General features: G+C 43.3%; 1 protein-coding gene across 4 annotated transcripts in view; it reads left to right on the top strand.

The window, feature by feature from the left end:
• Positions 1-21,738, top strand: part of SNTG2 (syntrophin gamma 2) — a 209,999-nt gene that overhangs the window by 152,943 nt on the left and 35,318 nt on the right. For 3 of the 4 annotated variants that reach the window (XM_036872351.1, XM_036872350.1, XM_036872352.1), the window contains exons 10-11: positions 5,798-5,927; positions 7,568-7,606. In XM_036872351.1, the coding sequence (XP_036728246.1) occupies positions 5,798-5,927; positions 7,568-7,606 (169 nt within the window). Of the gene's footprint in view, positions 1-5,797; positions 5,928-7,567; positions 7,607-15,188; positions 15,306-21,738 lie in introns of all 4 variants that reach the window. The other variant, XM_036872349.1, reaches the window with a different exon arrangement.

Here is a 21,738-nt window from a genome sequence, read left to right as displayed (position 1 = left end):
TTCTGAGGAATATACACGTTTTTCTCTCATTTTGTCTAGTGAATGTTCATAATTCTCAACATGAGTAAAATAAACAGACACCGACCCTCCAGCTTCCAGAGCAGGAGGGCTTCAAGTTCATCAGAGCAACAGTGCTGTGTGCAGTCAGTCCTCCCTGGATGCTGTCCAGGTGTAAAGGGTCAGGATTGGCTGGAACCTGGGGGCCCGGATGGCCGTGAGCCGTGACTCGTGGGTAAGAGGTTCTGAGGGTCATTTTGGAAGCTCGAGTGTTTTCGTTCCTTAAAAAACACACAACGTGTTAAAAAGATGATTTATAAACTTTGAGTTCTTTTTCTCCAATGTTGAAGCTTTGAGGGGCAATTAAGAATGCTCAGTACTTGGAGCCCGATTTGGGTCATGCTGGAATTCCACGGCACGGCTGAGGTAGGTGTTGGAAGGTTGTCTGTCGCCATAGGATGCGGACGTGGGATGCAGACAGGTGTCCAGCGTTAGGGCTGTAAAATAACTGAGATGTGCTGTGAGGTTACCGGCAGCCTCCAGCAGCTGGCCTGGTAAAGGTACTGATGCAGAGCGTCTCAGGAGGGCCTGTGGGAGAGTCTGGGCAGGGCTGGGGGGCTGGGGTCTGCAGGGGCGGGAGGGGAGCCAGCCCTGGTGCTGTCGTCTGAGGAGAAGTGGGGAGGGGGAGTGAAGGGGAAGGAAGAGAAGATGCAGACCCCTCCTCCTCCAAAGGCAGTGCAGACTCAACATTGAACTTTCAGTTCCTCAATCTTCTAATAAGTTAAGATACACGTACTTTGAACCTTATTGGAATAGATTTCTTTTTCTTAGCCAGAAACTGTGAATTGATTCATTCCCTACAGTATGAAACTGTCTTACCAGTTTTCTCTTTGAAAATCAAAAATCCTCTCAGGACTCAAGGGAATCCTGGAAGCAGGTAGGCTTTCCAAAAGCACGGGCAGGGTCAGTTCTTCCCTGGCCCTTGATAATGGTGTCTGGGACTTGGCTTGGTTTCTACCCGGAAAACTCATGCACCAAATACTCTGGCTTCTCGGGGTGTAGGTTTTACTGCTGATTTTTAAAAGCTGACATGTGACCTCACAGAGCACGCTGAGTCCCGAGCAGCGAGTACCCTGGGATTTCTAGTTCTGACTGTGACCTTGACCATAGGATTAAAATCCTGAGAATCCTGAGCAAATGCCATGACCGTAGAACCATGAGGCAGGATCCGCCTGTGGACGGGGGAGGGACGTTGTAGGGGAGCCTGAACACCGCACACGTGAAAAGCTGAGAAAATAAAACCTCAGAGTCAATCAGGAGACATGAATGTTCATCCATCGTTTAGGCATACACTCACAGAGTTTGTATCATTGACTCTAATTAATATGACTTTTGTACAATAAGCGAAAGTGCGAATTTGTTTTCATACTTTGTTGGTATGTTGGCGTCTATCATCAACATTCATGCCAACACTTTCACCGTTTCTGCTCATATAATGTTTAATTTGTATTGCTTTCCTTGACAGATAACCTCACTGGTAGCAATGTTTGTATAGGATCTGTGGGTTTGGTATAACCATATTTACGTTACCCCACTTGTTTCTCCCAATATTTCCATTTGTGGTATAATTGGCATTTCAAGGCCCGTTGTGTAGACAAGGATCTTTTAAAGGTTAGGCGTCTAGCTTGTCTCACAGAGCTGAAGCATGAACATGCTGGGATTCAAAACTCATCCCTTTTCCTCAGAGAGCTGACTGTCTACCCCCCCTACATGGGCTTTTGTAGAAGCTCTTTATCAGACTGAGAACACTCCCCTTTAGTCTTAGTTTGTTGAGTGTTTTCTAGCATGAAAGCATTTTGGATTTTGTCAAGTGCTTTTTCTGCATCTGTTGAGATGATTGTGTGATTTTTTTTTTTTTATTCTGTTGCTATGATGTATAACATTTCCAGATGTCAAACTGACCTTGAATTCCTGGGGTAAATCCCACTGATGGTGATATATAATTCTTAATAGATGTTCCTGGATTGAGTTTACTAGTATTTCATGGAGGATATTTGCATCCATATTCAAAACAGATATTGGTCTGTAGTTTTCTTGTGATGACTTGTGGTTTTGGTATTAAGGTTGTATTGGCTTCATAAACTAATTTGGGAAATGTTCTATTCTATTTTGGGGAAAGTTTGTGAATAATCATTATTAATTCTTCTCTGAATATTTAGTAGAACTCAGTGGTAAAGCCATCTGGGCCTCAGCTTTTCTATGTGGTTAGTGTTTTGGCTAAAAATTCAATTTCTAAACTTGTAATATTGTCTATTCAGATTTCTTCCTGAATCAACTTTGGTAGTTTGTATTTTCTAGGATTTCATCTAATTTATCTCATTTATTGGTATACAATTGTTCAAGGATTCCTTTATAATCCTTTTTGTTTCTGTAATATTGATGGTAATATCTCCACTTTCACCTCTTATTCTAGTATTTTGAGTCTTCTTTCTTTTTTCTTGGTCAATATAGCTAAAAGTTTGTCCATTTTGCTGTTCTTTTTAAAGAATCAGATTTTGGTTACATTGATTTTCTCTGTTGTTTTTCTCTTCTCTGCTTCATTAATTCCAGCTCTAATCTCATTATTTTCTTCCTTCTGCTTTCTTTATGTTTTGATCTTTATTTGTATGTATATACTACATATATATATATATATATGTATATACACATATATATTTAAAATCATTAAAGAAAGGTAAATGCTTAATTAGAAGATATTCACATATCTTATATTCTATAAAAGAAAGCAGGGAAAGAGGAACAAAAAAGATTTGAGACACATAGAAAATGAAAAGTAAAATGGCAAACATAAATCTAACTATACCAATAATAAAATTATATTTGAATGATTGAATAATCCAGTTAAAAGGTGAAGATTTTCAGACTGAGTAGAAAAAACGAGATCCAACTGTATTCTGTCTTCAAGAGACACACTTTAGATTCAGAGATATGAATAGATTGAAAATAAAAGATGGGAAAAAATATACAAACAGCAAACACAAGAATGGAGTAGCTATACTAATATCATAGAAAATAGAATTTAAAACTGAAAATGTTATTAGAAATAAAGAGGGACATTTAAAAAAGATGAATGTTTAATCTATCAGGAAGATATAACAATTATAAATATATATGCACCTAAAAACAGAACACCAAAATACGTGAAACTAAAACTAACAGTATTGAAAGGCGAAATAAACAATTCAACAGTAGTAGTCAGAGGCTTCAATACACCAGTTTTAATAGTGTATGGAAAAACCAGGCAGAACATCAGGAAGAAAATAGAAGACTTGAACAACACTGTAAACCAAATAGATATGGCAACATTTGGAGAACCTCCATGCAGTAACAGGAGACTTTTTCTTCATTTTCTAGTTTGAGTGTCAGAGGTTCTGACAGTTTCTCTTCACTCCTTCTTCTGTCTCTTACTTGGATTGCATAAACTCTATTGATCTGTCTTCAAGTTTGCCAATTCTTTGTCAGTTGAAACCGACTATCGAGCCTCTCTAGTAAAATTTGTTTCCATTTTTATACTTTTTCCCCCTAATACACTCATTTGCTTCCTTTTGTAGCTACTGTCTCTTTACTGACATTCTGTATGTGAAGTGACGTTGTCATTGTACCTTTACTTCTTTAAGCAAGATTTCCTCTAGTTTCTTGGACATGTTTATAATGACTGTTTTGAAGTCTTTCTGCTTGATGTGACGTCTGGTCACCTCGAAGACACCTTCCGTGCCTGCTTTTCCCCAGGCCGCGCGTCGCACTGTCCTGTCTCCAGCAGCTCCGGGTGCAGGTCCTCCCCCCGCACCCCTACCTGCGGTTTCTTATCTGTTTATTGTTTAGTGACCGGCTGGATCATTTTAGTGAAGTCTGGGCACCGCTCTCCCCCCAGTCCTGTTAAGCCTGAGGTTGGTTTCTTTCTGTGACCACACCCGGCTGTTAAACTTCACTCATTTCCAGCTGATTGGTCTGTTATTTTCAGCAAAGCTTTGTGGTGTAAATGGATCGGCAGAATATTCCAGTCAAATCTGGGTTCCTTTGAAGAACTAGTTCCTGGGGTCCGTGTCTGAGATTTGTTCTGACCCCAGGAGCTGACCCCTTCCAGCTGTTTTATTCCCAGGTTTTCTCCTGAAAACTAGCCGGCCAACAGTTCAACCTGTGTTCGTTTAATTTATGAGTCTTTCTAATTGCCTTTCACCAAAACTTCCACTGTTTTTGAAGTGTCCATGACCTTGAACTTCTCCACGTTCTACTGCAAATGAAGTCACTTCCTGTGGAAATTGACCAGGAGCTGTAGGTTTTGTGGCCTGTCCCTCACCCCCTCCCCAGGTAAAATTTCTGAGCCAGGGCTCTGGCGCAGGGTGCGGGGACAATGACACGCTTGTCTGTAAATGAACCTTATGTTCTGATTCAAGCAGTGCTGATTAGGGTGGGAATGACACCTAGTCAGGGATATCTACTTATAAAAAAGACAGAAGGATTGTTTTATCAGAGAAACTCTGGGTGGTAGATTTGGCCCAAGAACATGCAGGGCTGTTTTATAATGTCTTTACTTCCTTCTCCCGCTCTTGTATCCTTTCCCATATGAAACCATGATTGAACCCACATCTGAAAGACTATTAAAACATAGTTTAGCGCGAACCTTGTTTAAAAAAAGTTTGTTAATTTTAGCCTTTCAGTTGTCTTCTTAAGGACATGGAGATATAAGCTGCATGGGTTAGTGTGCATTTTTCTTAAGAGAAAACGAACAGACCAGACGTGTAAGTGACATTCTTTTGTTGTAATGGTTGTGTTAGTCAGTTCAGGCTGCCTTAGCAGAATACCAGACGGGGGGCGGGGGGCGGGATGGTGCTTAAACAACAGCAATTTATTTTCTCACAGTTCTGGAGGCTGGAAGTCCAAGATCAAAGTTCCAGAGGGTTGTGTCTGGTGAGCGCTCTTTTCCTGGCTCGCTGACGGCTGTCTTCTCACTGTGTCCTCACATGGAACAGAGTTCTGGGGCCTCTTCTTATAGGGACCCCAGTCCTGTTGGATCAGGCCTACCCTTCTGACCTCGCTTAAGCTTCTTTCCTTAGAGGTCCCATCTCCAAATACACCCACGCTGGGGACTAGGGCTTTAACTTGTAGGTTTTGGGGAATACACACATCAGTGTATAGCAATAGTTATATGGAAATTATCTCTGGGAAAAAAGGCTTGCATGATAGGGGAGAAGTACTGAATTAGAGACAGTGATGTCGCCGTTATGAATAATTTGCCACGGGTGGGTTTGTGGCAGATTGATTCTCATGGTTAAAAATAAAGGAGAACCAACTTCTTCCAAAGCTCTGTTGTAAATCAGAAGTATACGTGTGGTCCTAAAATACCATCGACGCTGAGGAGTGGTGGTGTTTGACCTGCTCCATCATCACTGGGTCAAGAGCCTTCAGTACCATGATAAGTGGTCTGCGAAAGAATCACTGCTAAGGACCCCACAAAACAGTAACTCCAGCACTGCTGTAAGAGCAAGTGTATTTCCTACAGGAGCTGCCTTTCATGTTTTTATTAAATTAGAAATAGGGATTTCAGCGTTTTGAACTTAATTTCAGTAAACCTACCTAAGATACGGAGACGGGTTAGGCTGTGCCCACGGCCGTGAGCTGTGTTTCCCGCGGTGACTGCAGGTCGGTGCTGAGCAGGGCTGAGTGGGCGCCGCCTTCTCCCGGTCCTGGGGCATCGGATCCCAGGGCCCTCCTTCCAGCATCTCCCGTCTTCCTCCTGCAGGTCCAGTGCATTTGAGGTGCAGGCCCTGGATGGGGCGAGCTCGGGAATCCTTTGGTTTTACACCGCCCAGGAGAGCGCCGACTGGCTGAGGGCCGTGTCTGCCAACATCAGCGACCTGACGCTGCAAAATGTGAGCACGGAGACTTTCCACTGTCCCTGTTTTTGCTTTTTAATCCACGAAAATAATTATGATTTTTCTGTTACTTATGATGAACCCTAAAACAGTTGGTAATAACATTAAACAGAAGAACATGTACTTTTTTTTCAACATAACAAAGCTTTGACTAAAAAAGTTAAAGATTAAGTCATCTAAAAGTTTCCTGGTAGAAGAGTGTAGACTGAATCAAACCTCTGGACACTTCACCGCTGGTTCTCTCTCTCCCTCTCTTCCTTTCCACGCACCTACACAGAAGTATTTGTGTGCATGTAATTTTACATATACTCTATCCAAATGCATTGATGTAATGTGACGCTTTTATTTGGGGAACCCAATTGGGTTAAAGATGTAATTCTCCAAAACATTAAGGAAACGTATAAAGAGGCACCTCCACCACAAATATCCCTTCTCAGTGGCTCACCGCAGGCGCCCAGGAAAGAGAAAGCGCTCTGTCTCTGTCTCTGATCTGTTTGATGATCAAGGTCAATGTGAAACTTCAAAATGAAACAATAAAACCAGATGGGGTGAGAGTAAAACATGCATGAAGCACTCAGGTCCCTAAAGCAACCGCTGTATCCGGGCAGTAAGTTGATGGCCACAGCCACGGAGGCTCGTGCAGGGACCAGCCCTTGGCCCGAGGAGGCCGTGGACCGTTTCCTTGTTCTCAGTGCCTGCGGGTGACTTGCCCCGTTGTCCACATTTGCACCCCAGGGCCTGCTCTGGCCCAGGGCAGCTGGTGGCAGGAGGCGCCCGGGGGTCTGGATGCACACGGCGTAGCCAGCCAGCCTCAGGCCCCGCGGCAGCTCTGTTCTTCCTCTCACACCTGCCTCCTTCCTGGAAACTACTATACAGAGGTCGCCTGAGCACTTTGAAATATCAGGGAAGCAGCAATGTGAGATTTCTATTCCAGAGACCTCAGAGGCTCTCAGCTACATAGGAGGTACCAGACCCTCTCTAAGACCTCAGTTTTCCAACTTGACATTTTGAATTCCAAAGGTATCTGGATGGATAAAAGGAAGAGAAAAAACCAGGTGGTGGTAGCTTGATATTAGCAGAAATGCATGGTTCTAGATGAATCTCACACATTGTAGCTACTGGGCAGAGCAGAGGGAAGGAAACGCAAACGCCTTAGGGCCGGAATTGTGGATTCACAGCCACTTTCCAACTGGGTAGTCTTGACCTTGTTATTATTCTGGACCTTCATTCCTCACTGGTTAAGTTTTGCAGGATTGCTGGGCGAATCAAGGGAGGAGGAGCAAATGTGAACTGTGAAAACTATAATCACCTAAGAGCATGTAGTACAGAAATCATTTTCCCCAATGTTTTCAGACGTGGAAATTTAAGCAGCCGCTGCCCCAGAGCTTCGCTTAGTAAAGAGCTGATGCTTGAAACATAGCGTCGGTATTGCTAGTCCTGGGTTTTCTGTTATGCGAGTCGTTGCCAGACATCTGTACGTGCTCTGGTTTGGTTTTCAGGTAAGAAATACCTCATAAAGGAAACGTTTCATGCAGGGACACTTCATGCAGCTAATTAAATTCAGTTGCCAGTTAGGTTGAAAAATTATGACATCAATACACTTGTCATACTGACTCCTTGCTTCCCTCTCTCTACAGATGAAAATGGCAAATAAATGCTGTTCTCCTTGTGACCAGGTAGGATTTGTGGGTTTTGTGTTGATTATACAATGTCCCCGAAGGGAGCCTCTTTCTGTTTTTTGAAATTTGGTTTGGAAATTTTGACAGGAAAGCATTAGGACATCGGACTGAGGTCAGGACACTCACCCTCAGGGTTAACTCCAGAAAGCTACTCGTTTGTCCTGGAAATAGTGTAGGAGGAATCGTTCTGACCTGAGTGCACCCGTGGTATCAGTGATCTATCGGCAGTTACATTTTCTAAGGAATCGTGATTAAATGATAACCTAGATATGATTGTTTAAGCTGAGAGGGGTTTGACGGCTGAGACACACCTGTGTAATTTGGAGCCTTCAGCGTCGTGTGATTTTCTTAGACCACGTCCTCGTTCAGGAAGTTTCACTCTGGGAGGCTTTGGGCAGCTGCTATTGCAGGTGGGAAGGAAGCACCCCACCCCTGCGCCCGGTGCTGGCCTTAACTCACTGTGAGGCCACGTGTTCTGATGGTGGTAGCCCTGCGTCTTCAGGAGCCCTTGGCTCATTCCTTCCGAGAGCAAAGGCCAACCTGTAATATGCCTGGTTTTCTAATTCAAGAACTGCTCATTTACTAGGTCTGTAAGCACTTAGCTGTGTATCAGGTAACTACACTTTGAAGTCACTACATTATTTTTCTATTTCCTTTTTGATAAAGTCATAGTTCAAGCTGTAAGTGTGAACTTTTTAAAATGTAGAGCTTCTTAGCTTTCTGGTAGTGTCTTTCATAGGTCTGAGGCAGTATACGTTGTAGGCTCAAGTTAAGCAAACTAAAGGAATGTGTTCAGTTTGCTTTAAATAGCACTTAGAGACGCTCTTTACATAGTGCTGAGAGAGAAAATTTGCGTTAAAATGGAAGGCATTCAGGAGAGTAAGTACCTGCCAATCAAATGTTTCCTGAAAAAGATAGGAAATTAGGACCATGTTTTAAGTTAAACCCCTCTAGTCAACATTTTTAAATTAGATAAGAAACACTAAGAAAGGTTCTTCTAACTTTTATTTGTTGTAATGTTTTTCTAAATTTATGAACAGCTATTTTTGTTTACATGGCTAAATGAGGGTGTTTAACTATTTAATGAGTAATAGTCCCATAAATGTCTTCAAATTAATGTAGGACTCATTTCATATTCTTACACATAGAATACAGCTTTTCTGCTGTGCTTAGTGTTTCTAAGACAGAAGTTTCTCTTGGACTTTTCCCCTGAGGACACACCTCCCCGTAGTTCACACTTAAAGCCTGTCTTCTCTGGATTTATTTACCAAAGCTGGTGGGACAATAGACCAAATTGGTGTTTTTGTCTCCAAGAATAATTTGCCATTTGAAATTGGACTTCTGTTGGCACAAGCAAAACTAGCAAAGTGTCCCGGGGGATCCTTTTTGTCGTGAATCAGAGACTCTTCCAAGACTGATACCAAAAATCGGCCTCTGTACACGGGCACCGAATTGAATCTCAGAGACAGAGTTTGGGTAAAGTAGGAAAGAAGAGCTTTATTGCTTTGCCTGGCAAAGCGTGCCGTAGTGGGCTAATGCCCTCAACACTGTGTGTCCTGACCTGGAGGGGGCAGTGAGGAGTCTTACAGTCAAGAGGCAGGGCTGCTGGTAAGGATGAGGGTGCCTGCAGGGCTTGCATTCCTTCAATCCAGAGATCATCTGGCGTCAGGTGATCTGTGATGGGCTCCTGTGGTTCTCAAGGTTTCCGAACTATGACCTTCTCTCTGGAATGAAGAATACTAACATCTTCTATTTGGTGGAGGTTTTAGTTCTGCAGAGGAGCTCAAAGACATTGTTCCGTGTATCCCTTGAGGGAGAACCAGGGCCCTGCCCCCAGGCTGCACTATTGCTTCCTGACTGCTCCTCCCTTGTCTCTGCATCCCCTCCCTTCCCTGATTAGCAGCTGTTTGAACCTGCCCTTTGGAACGCAGGGAAGGTCGTGGGGGCTGAATGCAGCCTATTTCCTACAAACAGGAAACAGGGAGCACAGACAAGTTTCCATGCCCAGGAGCCCCACGGGCCCTGCTCCGTTTCAGGACCACCCTGCAGGTGGAGCCCTTCTTCAGCTTCTCCATGTCCTGTCACAGAGGGGAGTCGCCCTGTCCCCGACTTCCCAAACAGATCATGCACGGTCAGTGGTTTGGGAACAGTCACGCGCAGGCACACGAGAATGCCCATTACACTGAGACTTGAGCAGCTTTCACAGCACTTGAACTTGACGCATTTGGAGCACACTCTGCGTTTTTGCGGCTGTACGTGACTGCCTGGCCGGCTGGAAAGAACACTAGTCTGGAAACCAAAGCGTGTTTTGTTTTGTTTTGAAATTTAACTCCTCTATCACTGAATCACAAGAGAGAATCAAGAGGTAAGGTTCAGGGAAAGTTAAAACTATCTGAGGAGCAAAACACCCAACACAAAGGACATGAAATGAATTATGGTTCAAAGGCCTCCGAGGCAGTGGAGTGATTTCGCTTTGGTTTTATCTTAGTGAAATTTTGTCACATATGAAGCCACGTTTGTGTGATGTCAGTCTCGGTGGCCTTAGGTGAATCAAACCTGGATACTAATCCCACCTGATCCCTTGTCTGGTGGTGCAGTTGGAACACATTAACACCTGAGCCCTAGTTTCTTAATCTATAAGACAAGAAAGTTGCAAAGGGTAATCGAAAGTCTTTTTTTAACCTTAAAATTTCTATATAACTTTGAATTTACTTAAGGGCTTGAATTTGTTTATCTGGAAAGAAACATCAGAGACAGGCCTCACTATGATGTGAGGTTGTAAAAGAACTAACCCCTGCCCCAATTTGCCGAGTCTTCAGTAGAGGATGCTTTCACATTTTCTCCAAAAACTAAACATTTTGTATGCATTATAGGAGTTTAGATTTATGGTGTTGGGCCCTATTTAAAAACAGGAAGGATTTTTTTCTCATTTTGAACAATTGTTTATTTTGGTATGTAGCAAAACATAATATTGAATAAATAAGAAAAAAGTAAAGATATTGACAACCACTGAAATTGACAAAAACCAAAGAAAACAGAATTAGAAGGATAATACAAAAGGCATAAGTATAGATTTTTAGACTCTAATCTGGTAAGTAAAATGACTGTATTATTTGTCATTCAAACTGGGACACTTCTTTCTGGGATGGAGACTGACCTAAAAGTAATACTAAGACAACAGGAGTAACTTTAGGATCATCCCAGGAAAACCAGGACATGTGTTCACCCTGCGAAAACAGCAAGAATCTATTTTCCAAAATAAATTTCTTCCCGAAAACCTGAATTAAAGGAAATATTGGTACCTTAATCACCAAATCCAAAAGAGGCTTAAATAATTCAAGTTATTCTAGCTTTTTCTGTGAAAAGGAACAGAGCAGTTGTACAATTATTATCTGACGGACAGGTACGTGTTCATAAAATTATAATATACATTTCTTGGATTATGTAATAAACCATAGAAAATTCATAATGTAAAATTTAAAATTAGCTTCGCTTAAAATTATTTATGAACTGCATATACCTAAAAAAGATTCATAAAGCAGCCAGTGTTTCCAGTAATAGCTAAGCGACAACTTATTTCTTTGCTAATTAATGTAGGCAGAATTAAATTACATATGGAATTTCATTAACTTCACATCCGATTTATAGACGTTTCAGGTTATTAACAATCTGTATGTTTCCATCTTGGCCAGAAAAGGAGTTCCTAGTTCGCTTCTCAATATGTAACTCCTGTTGGATGCTGTGCCCAGCACTGTATTAACCAGATGTGGGAAGGAGAAGCAGCAAAATAAGACCCTGGCCCAGCCCTGGAGGAGGAGGAAGGTGGCAGGACCGAGGAGGGCTGGGCTCCACAACCAGTGTCTGTGTCTCCAGAGCAACAGGGCAACGCTCAGGCTGAGTGAGAATCAGATGGAAAACCTATCCCTTGACAAACTGTCCTCGCAAAAGAACGCTTGCTGCTGCTGTGCTAGAAAAAGAATCCCAGCTTCTCCATTTCAGCCTAGAAGTTACACTTTCAGCTTTCTACTCACCCTTGACCAGTCTATAATGTGAATCTAATCTACCCATCCATCCATCATATCTATCTACCTCTCTACCTATCTATCATCTATCTATCTATCTACCTATCTATCATCTTGCTAGCTAGCTAGCTATCTATCTATATCTATCTATCTACCTATCATCTATCTATCATCTAACTATCTATCATCTGTCATCTCTCTATCATCTAGCTAGCTACCTATCATCTATCTATCTATATCTATCTATCATCTAACTATCATCTATCATCTATATATCTTATCATCTATCTTATCATTAGCTACCTATCGTTTAACTATCATCTATCTATATTTCCATGTCTGTGCGTATTACAGCCCTGTCGTAAATTAAGCTCCTACGTATCAGGTTCCAGTATATCATTCATCCCTTGTGGAATCTACATTGCAGTCTATGACTAAGTATTTCATGCAGAGAAAGAGGACCATGGGAGACTTGTCAGCATTTGAATATATGATGAAAAAATAAAGGAAAAACCAGCAGAGTTTGCCCTCCCTACAGCCCCCTTTGAGACCCAAAGCTGAAGCTTGGTCTCTTAGGAGTTCTTGGCAGAGAAAATAATGTGTTTACAGGTTTTAGGGACCCTCACGCCATATTGCTAGAGACCCGCCGAGGGCTGTTTTCTTTCCATTACTTAGTTTTTCATCCAGATGGCAATTATTTTTTATTCCTACCAGCCCTTACTAGCTTAGTAGTTTGAAAAGTATCTTGGTAAGATTCCTGGTAATAGATATAGTATCAAAGCAGATTGTTGAGCTTGCTGCTGACTTAAAAAATGTGCAATAATTTAGAATTTAAACAATTTCCTATGTTTTCTAGAAATGCTGGTTCCACACTTGGAGGGTAATCAGTAAAACAAAAGGTTTCCAGTCCGCCAACCTGATGGATACAATAAGCAGGTCCTCCCTGCTGTGATTATTTAACTTCCCATAAAGTCACAGGTAGTGATAGATGAAGAGACACACATGGTTTCTTTCAAGAAATTTTTAGGGGACGAGCCCTCCCTGCCAGTCCTGCGGGTGTGGAGTAGATACAGGTAAAGACACAGGTCTCGTCCTCAGAGAGCACGTGGTCTAACGCAGACCCAGAGGGAAGCAGTGTGAGAGCCCCAGAAAAGACAGCCCTGATCCTGCTTGGAGATGCCGAGAGGAAGTGACATCACGTGATGCTGAGTATCGCTGAGCAAACGGCTGCACCTGCCCTCAAAACAGGCGTGTGCAGTGACATCCGTCCCCTTCTGAGGATAAGGACGTGGAACACAGAGCCCCTGTTGGGCGTGATGTACCCTGACGTCCAGAGCTCCTGCCCCTGGAGCTGCTTTCACTGAGTGTCACCTGTGGTCCCCACCCCACTACTGAGAAGGCAACCCTCTCAGAAATAGGATAGCGGGGTGAATATTGTCCAGAACCACAGGATGTCTCATGAGCGCTGATAAATGTATACTAAGAAAAAAATACACCCATGCTGCTAACCGTGCCGTTTGAGACCTACAGTGATGACTGGCTTATAAAACGTTACCAAACACCCACTGCCTCTGGTTGATGCTCAGCAACATGGTCTTGTACCAACTTAGAGTAACTAGGACGGCCTCTTAATGCCACGCGTCCAGTCTGCATGGAACAGAGGCTGATCTCTGAACAAATCCCTGTTTTTCACTGTGTAAAACTCAATCCAGTTGCAATTCATTGTTTTTAGTAACTGTGCTTAAAATGAATCCTGTCTTATATAAACTATACAAATCACTGTGCTCGTGCGGTGGTGAGTGTGGAATTCACAACTACCCATTGAATTTGTGTTAATTTTAGAACATCAAGGAGCTGCTGAACTAGCTAGAGAAAATGAAATGTTTCTTCCCCAAAATATGCAGAGAACTCTTAAGACTCAGCAGTAAGAAAACAAATAACCCGATTAAAATGAAGCGTGTTTTAATCGTGGAAATTGAGCACGTCTTACGATTTACAGCAGTATTAATGCTAGTGTTATAATGAACAAAAGTGTATCTGTGTGATCCTACCAGACAAAAAGGGGAAAAGTCAATCAGACATTTTTAAGCAACGTGTGTAATCAGTTTCACATCCACAAGACATTCAAGGACTCAGTCCTATCTGGGTGGTTTCCGCAGAGTTCTAATTCCATCCGAGCCGTGTGTTACTTGCCTCCTGCCTGCTAGTACTTTGGGAGGGAGTTTTCTGTGGTACAGCCTTAAATTCCCAAAATTACCATGTGAGAGAATCCTAGTCCCATTTTATGATGAGAAAACGGACCCGGAAACATTAAATGAGTCCAAGGACACATGAAATAAGGTTGTCTTGTATACTAATAATAAAACTCTCTGTTATAACATTCAAACCGTATCACATTGATGCCTTCACGAGACAATAGCTAAACCGAGAGGGAAAAGACAAGTCCATGAGCCAGTGGAATATTCGGGTTACTTTGCGAAGCTCTGTGTGCCTGGGGCACTGGTGCCCTCGACAACTTCTGTGAAACACCGTGACTGGTCAGCTGTGGCTACCACCCTCCGGAGAGTGACACACTTTCATTTTCTCTTTTCCATCGCCAGGAACACTGTGAAAATAGGATTTTTGTAAAATTTCACCTGGCATCTTGACCTGGGAAGTCTTTCACCAGGCGTGAGTGAAAGCTCTCAGTGATTTAGCCAGTAAAAATGGAAAGGAAATGACCTACCTTGAGCCCCCGCGGCTCGAGTCACTTCACGTGGCTGCCGTGAGGGCGCTTCCCAAGGGCTGCGGTCCCCAGACCTGGAGGGCAGCCCCCTTCAGACAGCCCAGAGGACTGTTCATCCCCTAAAGCCCTCGGCCTGTCTATGATAGTTTACTACTAATTTTGTTTAAATGTGCAAAGTACGTGTCACATTACAATTTTAGCTGAGACAACACAGGGATTTTATCTTAGAACTAGTTTAAATTCATGCACTCAATTTTTAAATTGTACTACTATTTCCATTAACTTTTTAACCATATTCTGATTTGTTATAGTTTGCATTTTGTGTCGCTAGATAGTCAGTGCCAGTTGTGGGAATCTAATATTGTTGTATTATTTTCACTGTTGTTAGGAAGTTGAACTATAAAGAAACAATCATTTCTCCCACGTGTATTAACGATATATTTACTACAGAAAAGGAAAATATAATAGTTGCTTTTGCAACCTCATAGACAGATTACAAATACTAACCCCTGATAGGATGTAATTAAATACTGTGGTTGTAAAAATCTACATATGGGAGGCACAGCTGTGAGGTAGCTGAGACGTCCAGCATTGGCCCAAACTAAGAGAACTCAGAAGCTCATATTTCGAGCCCGGCCCAGTGCAGAAGTCTGGACGTTTGACCCCAGATGTTACACATTTTTGTGGCGTCCACTTGATTGGAGGTTGGACATGGCTGAGGGCTCCCCGGTCCCTGTCTGCGGCCTGTGATGTGTTGCTTGTTCTCTCCACCCCGGTGGCCCTGTGCTTCTCCTAAGGCCTGGTTGTTAATTCTGAAGGTTTTGCTCTGCAGGTCGTCCACATGGGGTGGGTCAGCGAGAGACTGGGAGGGGCCGGCTCCTCTCAAACCTTCAGATCCAAGTTCCTGGCCCTGAAGGGCTCGTCCTTCTACATCTTCACCTCTCCTCCGGTAAGCAGGCCTCCGGGAGTCTGGGAGGGATCTGATCTAGCGCTTGGAAGAGGCCAGAGAGGGTGCACGACCAGCCGGCCGGCCTCCTCCGCCCCTACGTACGCGGATGGATAGGGCTCCTGTGTGGACCCGCTGGCTTTTCTTACTCTAAATCCGTAAATCAACCAGTCCGTGGTTTTCCTTCCATCGAACAGCCGTTAAGACATTAGAGTGTTTTCCTGCTTAAAATATCAGCTGACTGGGACGTGGGGATGTAAAGGCTTAGATGTCTTAGAGCATCAAGTATATAGCTGAAGAATCCAAAAAACAAACAAAATAGAAGAAAACCCTTCTATTAAGACATTTCTAATTTAATGGTCAGATAATGAAACTTAAAAAGCTATTTTTCCCTCATATCTTCCAAGTTTTATTAAAATAAACAAACAGCCTGATTTAGTAGGGCCCATAATAGAAATTTAACGGTGAATGCTACAGTTTACAATTTAGTTTCTAATTCCTACCAGCACCATTTTCCCAAATATGACCAAATATAATGTGTGTGCCCTGCCTCCAACTTTGTCAATTAAAGCAATTCCACTTTCTGTGAGTCCAAACATCGGAGCTGCAGACAAGCAGCAAAACCTGATAGCTTCAGGCATCTAGAAAGTTAGATGCCGTTTACCTACAATGTTGTTACTTTTCTGCCGTTAAAAATAAATAAAAGGATTTCCCTCCTTTTAAGGCTGAATGCTATGCCATTGTCTGCACACAGCACATTTTCTTTACCCACCCATCCATCAGTGGACACTGTGATTGCGTCGTGTCCTGTCTGCTGTGAATGGTACTGGGATGAACATGCGGGTGCAGGGATCTTGAGGCTCAGGTTTCATTTCCTTTGGATAAATATCCAGAAGTGGGATTGCTGGATCGTATGGTAGTTCTGTGTTGAATCTCTTTGAGGAACTTCCATACCATCTCCACAGTGGCTGCACCATTTTACATTCTCACCAGCAGTGCACGAGGGTTCCCTTTGCTCACACCCCCACAGCACTTGTCCTCTCTGACTTTGGAGGGATGGATGCGTTTATGGCAAACACGGGGGTGATGGTTTCTTGGCTGTTTTCTCATCTTCAGATTCATCAAGTTGTATACATTAAGTTTGTATAGCTTTCTGAACGTCAATCATACCTCAATAAATGGTTTAAGAAAAGATTGACAGAGAACTTGCCCACAGGGTAGGAGGATTCCTACGTACCCTCCCTCAGGGTTTCTGAGGGCTGACCCCGTACAGAACTGTGGTCTGTTTGCTGAAACTGAAGGATTATCAGTGACACAACACTGGGAACTAAAGCACGGATGCCGTCAGACCTCACCAGTCTTGCCACGGACTTCTTTTCTCTCCCCAACACCCAGGCCAGTATTCCACCAGGGACTCGAGCTTTTCATAAACCAAGGCTGTGAATTTACTGATGCTGGAGGGTTATCTACAGATTTGCATAATAATTGAGTTCTTCTCAAATGCAATAATGTTATTTAGCATTTGTTGCTAAATGTAACTTTCTATGGTTTTGTCTAACAAAGTAAACATAAGAATAACCACAGATAACCCCGATGGCCTCAGTTCTGGCTACAGCAGCGAGTGACGTGGAAGGCGGCTGGGGCGTGAGTGGTGGATCAGGGAGGGGATTGAGAATCAGTACCGTGAGGCTCCAAGCAGAGGGGCCTCCCGCTGGCCTGTGACAGTTGGGAGAGGAGGAAAGGGTCACCCCACCTGCACCCGATGTACCTGGAAGGAGGGTTCCTCCCCACAGAACTGGGGGAGACGTGACTGATGTCCCAGGTCACACGCCTGAGAGTTCTCCTAATTTTTCTTTTCTTGTTAATTAAGATTCTCAAGGTATAAGTTTTCCCTACATAGTACAACATTCTAAATTACGAGAAATGCTTTAAATATTTAATCAGATTTCTATACCTGTTATAGTGAAAGATGATTTCATCCACTTCCCATGGCAGTTTCAATTTCATGGACAGAAATTCTAATCTGGGGGGCTCAGGGGATCTCCACAGTCACCACATGGATAATGTCATCTTTATTAACACCAGGCTTGGCTTGTTTACTTTAAAATCCCAGGGACAGTCTTCTTGCATCGCTCCGTGTCACCAGCAGCACATCATGCGAATCAATTGCTGACCTCAGCTGCTCGGGTTTGCCTGGAGCAGACCTTCTGCTGCCGTAAATACTGTTCATAGAAGTTTGAAATCTGCTCAGCTCTCTGCTCCGGCCTGGCCGAGGGCTCAGTCCTCCCCATGTGCCCCCCTCGGGGCCGGGGTCCCTCCCCACCCGGCTTCCCCGGCACCAGTGAGCAGCTTTCACAATCTGCTTCTCCCTTTCCTTTGGTTTGGCGACAACGTCTTCTACATTACAGGTACTTTAGGCACACACGGGATGCACCGCGTCTTTTCACAGACCCTCCTGCCCCTCCTGATTCTGGATGCAGCTGGTGGAGGTGCTCAGGTGACCCTCAGAGATGGAAAGGGCAGCGCGAGGAACCCTGGTTTCCTCCGTGAACCGAGGTGAACTGGCCCAGTTCTTACCAGTGGATGAAGGTTTGGGTGAATCCAGTGCTGGGCTGGCAGCTGCTCCTGGGATTGCCCGTTAGTGTCTGTGCCCTGGGAGGTTTCGCTGACTTCGCACATGATCCTAGCAAAGCCACTCCACTCCCCTGCCGCCGGACGTGAGCCCCCCGTGTGAGCTCGTAGTTACATCTGGCCATCAGCCCCGTGTCACGAACGTTCTGGAAACCTGGAGATGGCCGGTTTTGGATTATGTGGGATCCGGCAGCATATTGTCTCTTCTGCGGGGCCCGTTCAGAAGGTGTTTGCAGAAAGCAGGTGCTTTGCAGGAAATGCTTGTCTGTCTGTCTATCACTCTCTCTGTCTCTCTGCCCACTCTTCTCTCTGCCCAGGGTCTCCTCCCTTACCTGATTTCTAATTCCTCTGAGACAGAGTTGCATCTCTGGTATGGAGAAAGGGCCGCGTTACCCTGTAGTAAAGAAACACCTGTGAAAGAAGCCAGTCACAAAAGACCACATATTGTATGATTTCATTTATATGAAGTATCTAGAACAGGCAAATCTATAGAAATAGTTAGTAGATTAGTGACGGCCTACGGCTGAGAGGGTGGAGAAGGACGGAGGGTGACAGCTAAAGGGTACAAGATTTCTTTTGGGGATGATGAAAATATTCTAAAATTGACTGTGGTGATAGTTGCACAACTGTGAACATACTAAAAAACATTGAATTGCACAATTTAAAAAAAAGAAAAGAAAAAAGAAACACCTGCCCTCTCATCTTTTCCTATAACTGACATCTCCTTCTCCCAATAAAGATGTTTCCTGGCAGGTGCATCTTTCATTAACTCGCATTCCTAACAGTTTCTGCAGGAGATACTTTCCACTGCCCCCCCCCATCTCTTCTCAAGAGTCATCAGCAGCAACATCTTTTGATAATTATAGTTTTGTCGACATCAAAAAAAGAGTGAGGGCTTTTTTATATATTTGGCTCATGCTGTTACTTGTAAAGGAAAAGCAAGACCCCAGGGGAGTCTGGAAGTGATGTCCAGGATGCAGACCTGTGAGACTGAATGAGCCCCGCGTTCATTTACGGATCACACTGGAGTTAGGGTAGCCAGATGCTAATGTAAATTTTTCACATCCATTCAAAATTGCCTGCTAACAGATTAGAGTCTCAGATCACTGAAATATGAAAACTTTCTTATCCTGAAGAAAGCCTGTAGTTTCACAATGTGATTTTTAGGTGTAAGTATAAAATCGTACATCCCATCAGTATAGCACATACGCAGCCTCTGAAGCCCTAGAACGCAGCAGAATTTAAGAAGCCCACTGAGACGCGCACACAGGTGCAGACCACTCGGTGCCTGTGGCTGTGGTTCCAGCCGGGTGGGGATACCACTGCCGCCCCGGACGGAGCCCCACAGGGGGCACAGTAGTGAGCGCTGGGGGTTCCTGAGCCGGAGACATCTAGGGATGCCCGAAGGAGATTTTCAAGTAGAGTTAGGTACCCTTGTTTCTAGTGCAGGGACGACATCTGTCTGGCAGGATGGAGTTTGGAGGCATCAGTACGAGATGGTCCTTAAGGCTGCGAGACCAGGTGAGCCTCCATGTTCATCTCACTGGATTCTGCGTGGGCACAAGTTTCAGAAGCCATCTGCTCCTCCTGAATCTGCATAATTTCTATTTTCCAGGGTAATCAATACTAGTAATGCCCAGGAAGAAGTGAAAGGATGAAGGCAGTAGTACTTATAAATATTCACTCCAAAAATTAGATTGAGTTGACTTATTTGTATACTTCCTGATGTCTTCATATAAGTTTTAAATTTCCTTACTAAATATCACCTATAAACAAGTACAAAGTAAATGGCTACTTGAGAGGTGTTGTGAGATTGAAAGATGGCTTATGGAGAATTTCTCTCTATTAGTAAATGCTACCAACCAATTTGTTTATTTTCCGCTGTCCTGGGAGCTTTTAACGTGGCTCCCATTGAATCTAGCATCACGCCGAACATGAAGAAGATGCTCCTTGGTTACTGGCTGGATAGTCTGTAAAGTGAATATTAAGTATTTAAATATCTAATATATTTATTAATATAAATATTTAATAATAAGCATTAAAGCTCTGTGGCCGAGCTATGTGATTTGGAAATATCATCAAATCCTCTAAAGAGAATACAGTTGGCCCTTGAGCAATGCAGGATTTAGGGGCTCTGACCCTCCACACAGTGGAAAATTCAGTATAACTTATAATCCACCCTCCTCATATGCAGTTCCTCTGTATCCACGGTTCTGCCTCCGCAGATTCAACCAACCTCAGATCACATAGTGTTTGCTACATGCATTTACTGTTGAAAAAAATCCATGTAAAAGTAGACCCACGCAATTCAAACCCCTGCTGTTCAAAGGTCAACTGTATAGAGGAAAAATCAACCCTTTAGATTTTGGGGGGCAGGTGTGGACAGTAAGCCAACAAATCTCAAAACAGTTTGTGATGGAAACCCTCAAATAACAACGAGCAAAGTCCACAAGAAGCAAAGACGACTACATTAGAATCTTTCCAGCCTTTGCAGCTTAAAGGAAGAGGTGGGGTGAGGGATCGTGCATGAGGCCGCGATCCAGGTGGCCACAGAGGCAGAGCCTTCATGCCGTGCACTTGCTACCCCTAGTTCTGCGCGGCGAGTTCTCAGTTGTGGACGTTTCCCTGCTGGAGACAGTGTGACGTTGACACTCCATCTCCCAGACTTTTGGAAAGATTTCCAAGAGTTCATTCATATCATTTAAGGTAAAAATGGTAGCGGTTCCATTTCTATTTTAATTAAATAAAGAAAACAAGTATGTAAATATTTTCCTATTAAAGTCAAATATTTTGAGAACGTTTGAGTACACAGTGTTAGTACATACAAGAGTTGGGTAGAGATCAGAAAGGTACAAACCACAAAAATTTCCAAAGTCAGAGCATGAAGGCAGGATTCTCATGGCTCTTTTTGGTGTGTGTGTGTGTGTGTGTGTGATGCCATAGTATGTAGTTTAGCACGTACCCATTTCCAAAGGTAACCACATGACAATAATTCACCTTGTAATTTGCTTTGAGATGAAAAGGCTGTGTATTAAACACAACATATAAAGACATGAAACAGCGTGGGTAACTTTTTTTTCAAAGACTTTATTTTTAGAGCAGTTGTAGGATTACAGTAAAATAGAGGGGAAGGCACGGAGATTTCCCTCTACTCACAGGCCCTACACATCCATAGCCCTCCCCATCATTAACATCCCCCCAGATGGTACGTGTTTTACCAAGGATGAACCTACATGGACACCTCTTATCACCCAAGTCCACAGTTCCCATTACAGCTCACTCTTGATGTTGCACATTCTATGGGTTTGGACAAATGTGCAATGACGTGTGCCCACCACTGTGGTTTAGAGACTAGTTTCACTGCCCTAAACATCCTCTTCGATCCACCTATTTGTACCTCCCTACCTACCAACACTGACAACCACTAATCTTTTTACTGTCTGCAGAGTTTTGCCTTTTCCAGAATGTCAGATGGAGTCATACAGAATGTAGCTTTTTCAGACTGACTTCCTTCACTTAATAATATGCATTTAAGTTTCCACCATGTCTTTTCATGACTTGAGAGCTCATTTCTTTTTAGCTCTGAAAAAATATTCCATTCTCTGATGAACCATAGTTTATTTATCCATTCACCTACTGAAGGACATCTTGGTTACTTCCAGGTTTGGGCAAGTATGAATAAAGCTGCTATAAACATCCATGTTCAGGATTTTGTTTGGACATAAATTTTCATCACCTTTGGGTAAATACCAAGGAGTGTGATTGCTGGATCATATGGGAAGAATATGTTTAGTTTTGTGAGAAA

This window comes from Balaenoptera musculus, chromosome 13 (genome assembly GCF_009873245.2).
Source record: "Balaenoptera musculus isolate JJ_BM4_2016_0621 chromosome 13, mBalMus1.pri.v3, whole genome shotgun sequence".
NCBI classification, from domain to species: Eukaryota; Metazoa; Chordata; class Mammalia; order Artiodactyla; family Balaenopteridae; genus Balaenoptera; species Balaenoptera musculus.
The sequence above is the reverse complement of the archived record's forward strand: the minus strand, read 5'-3'. Positions and strand labels throughout refer to the sequence as shown.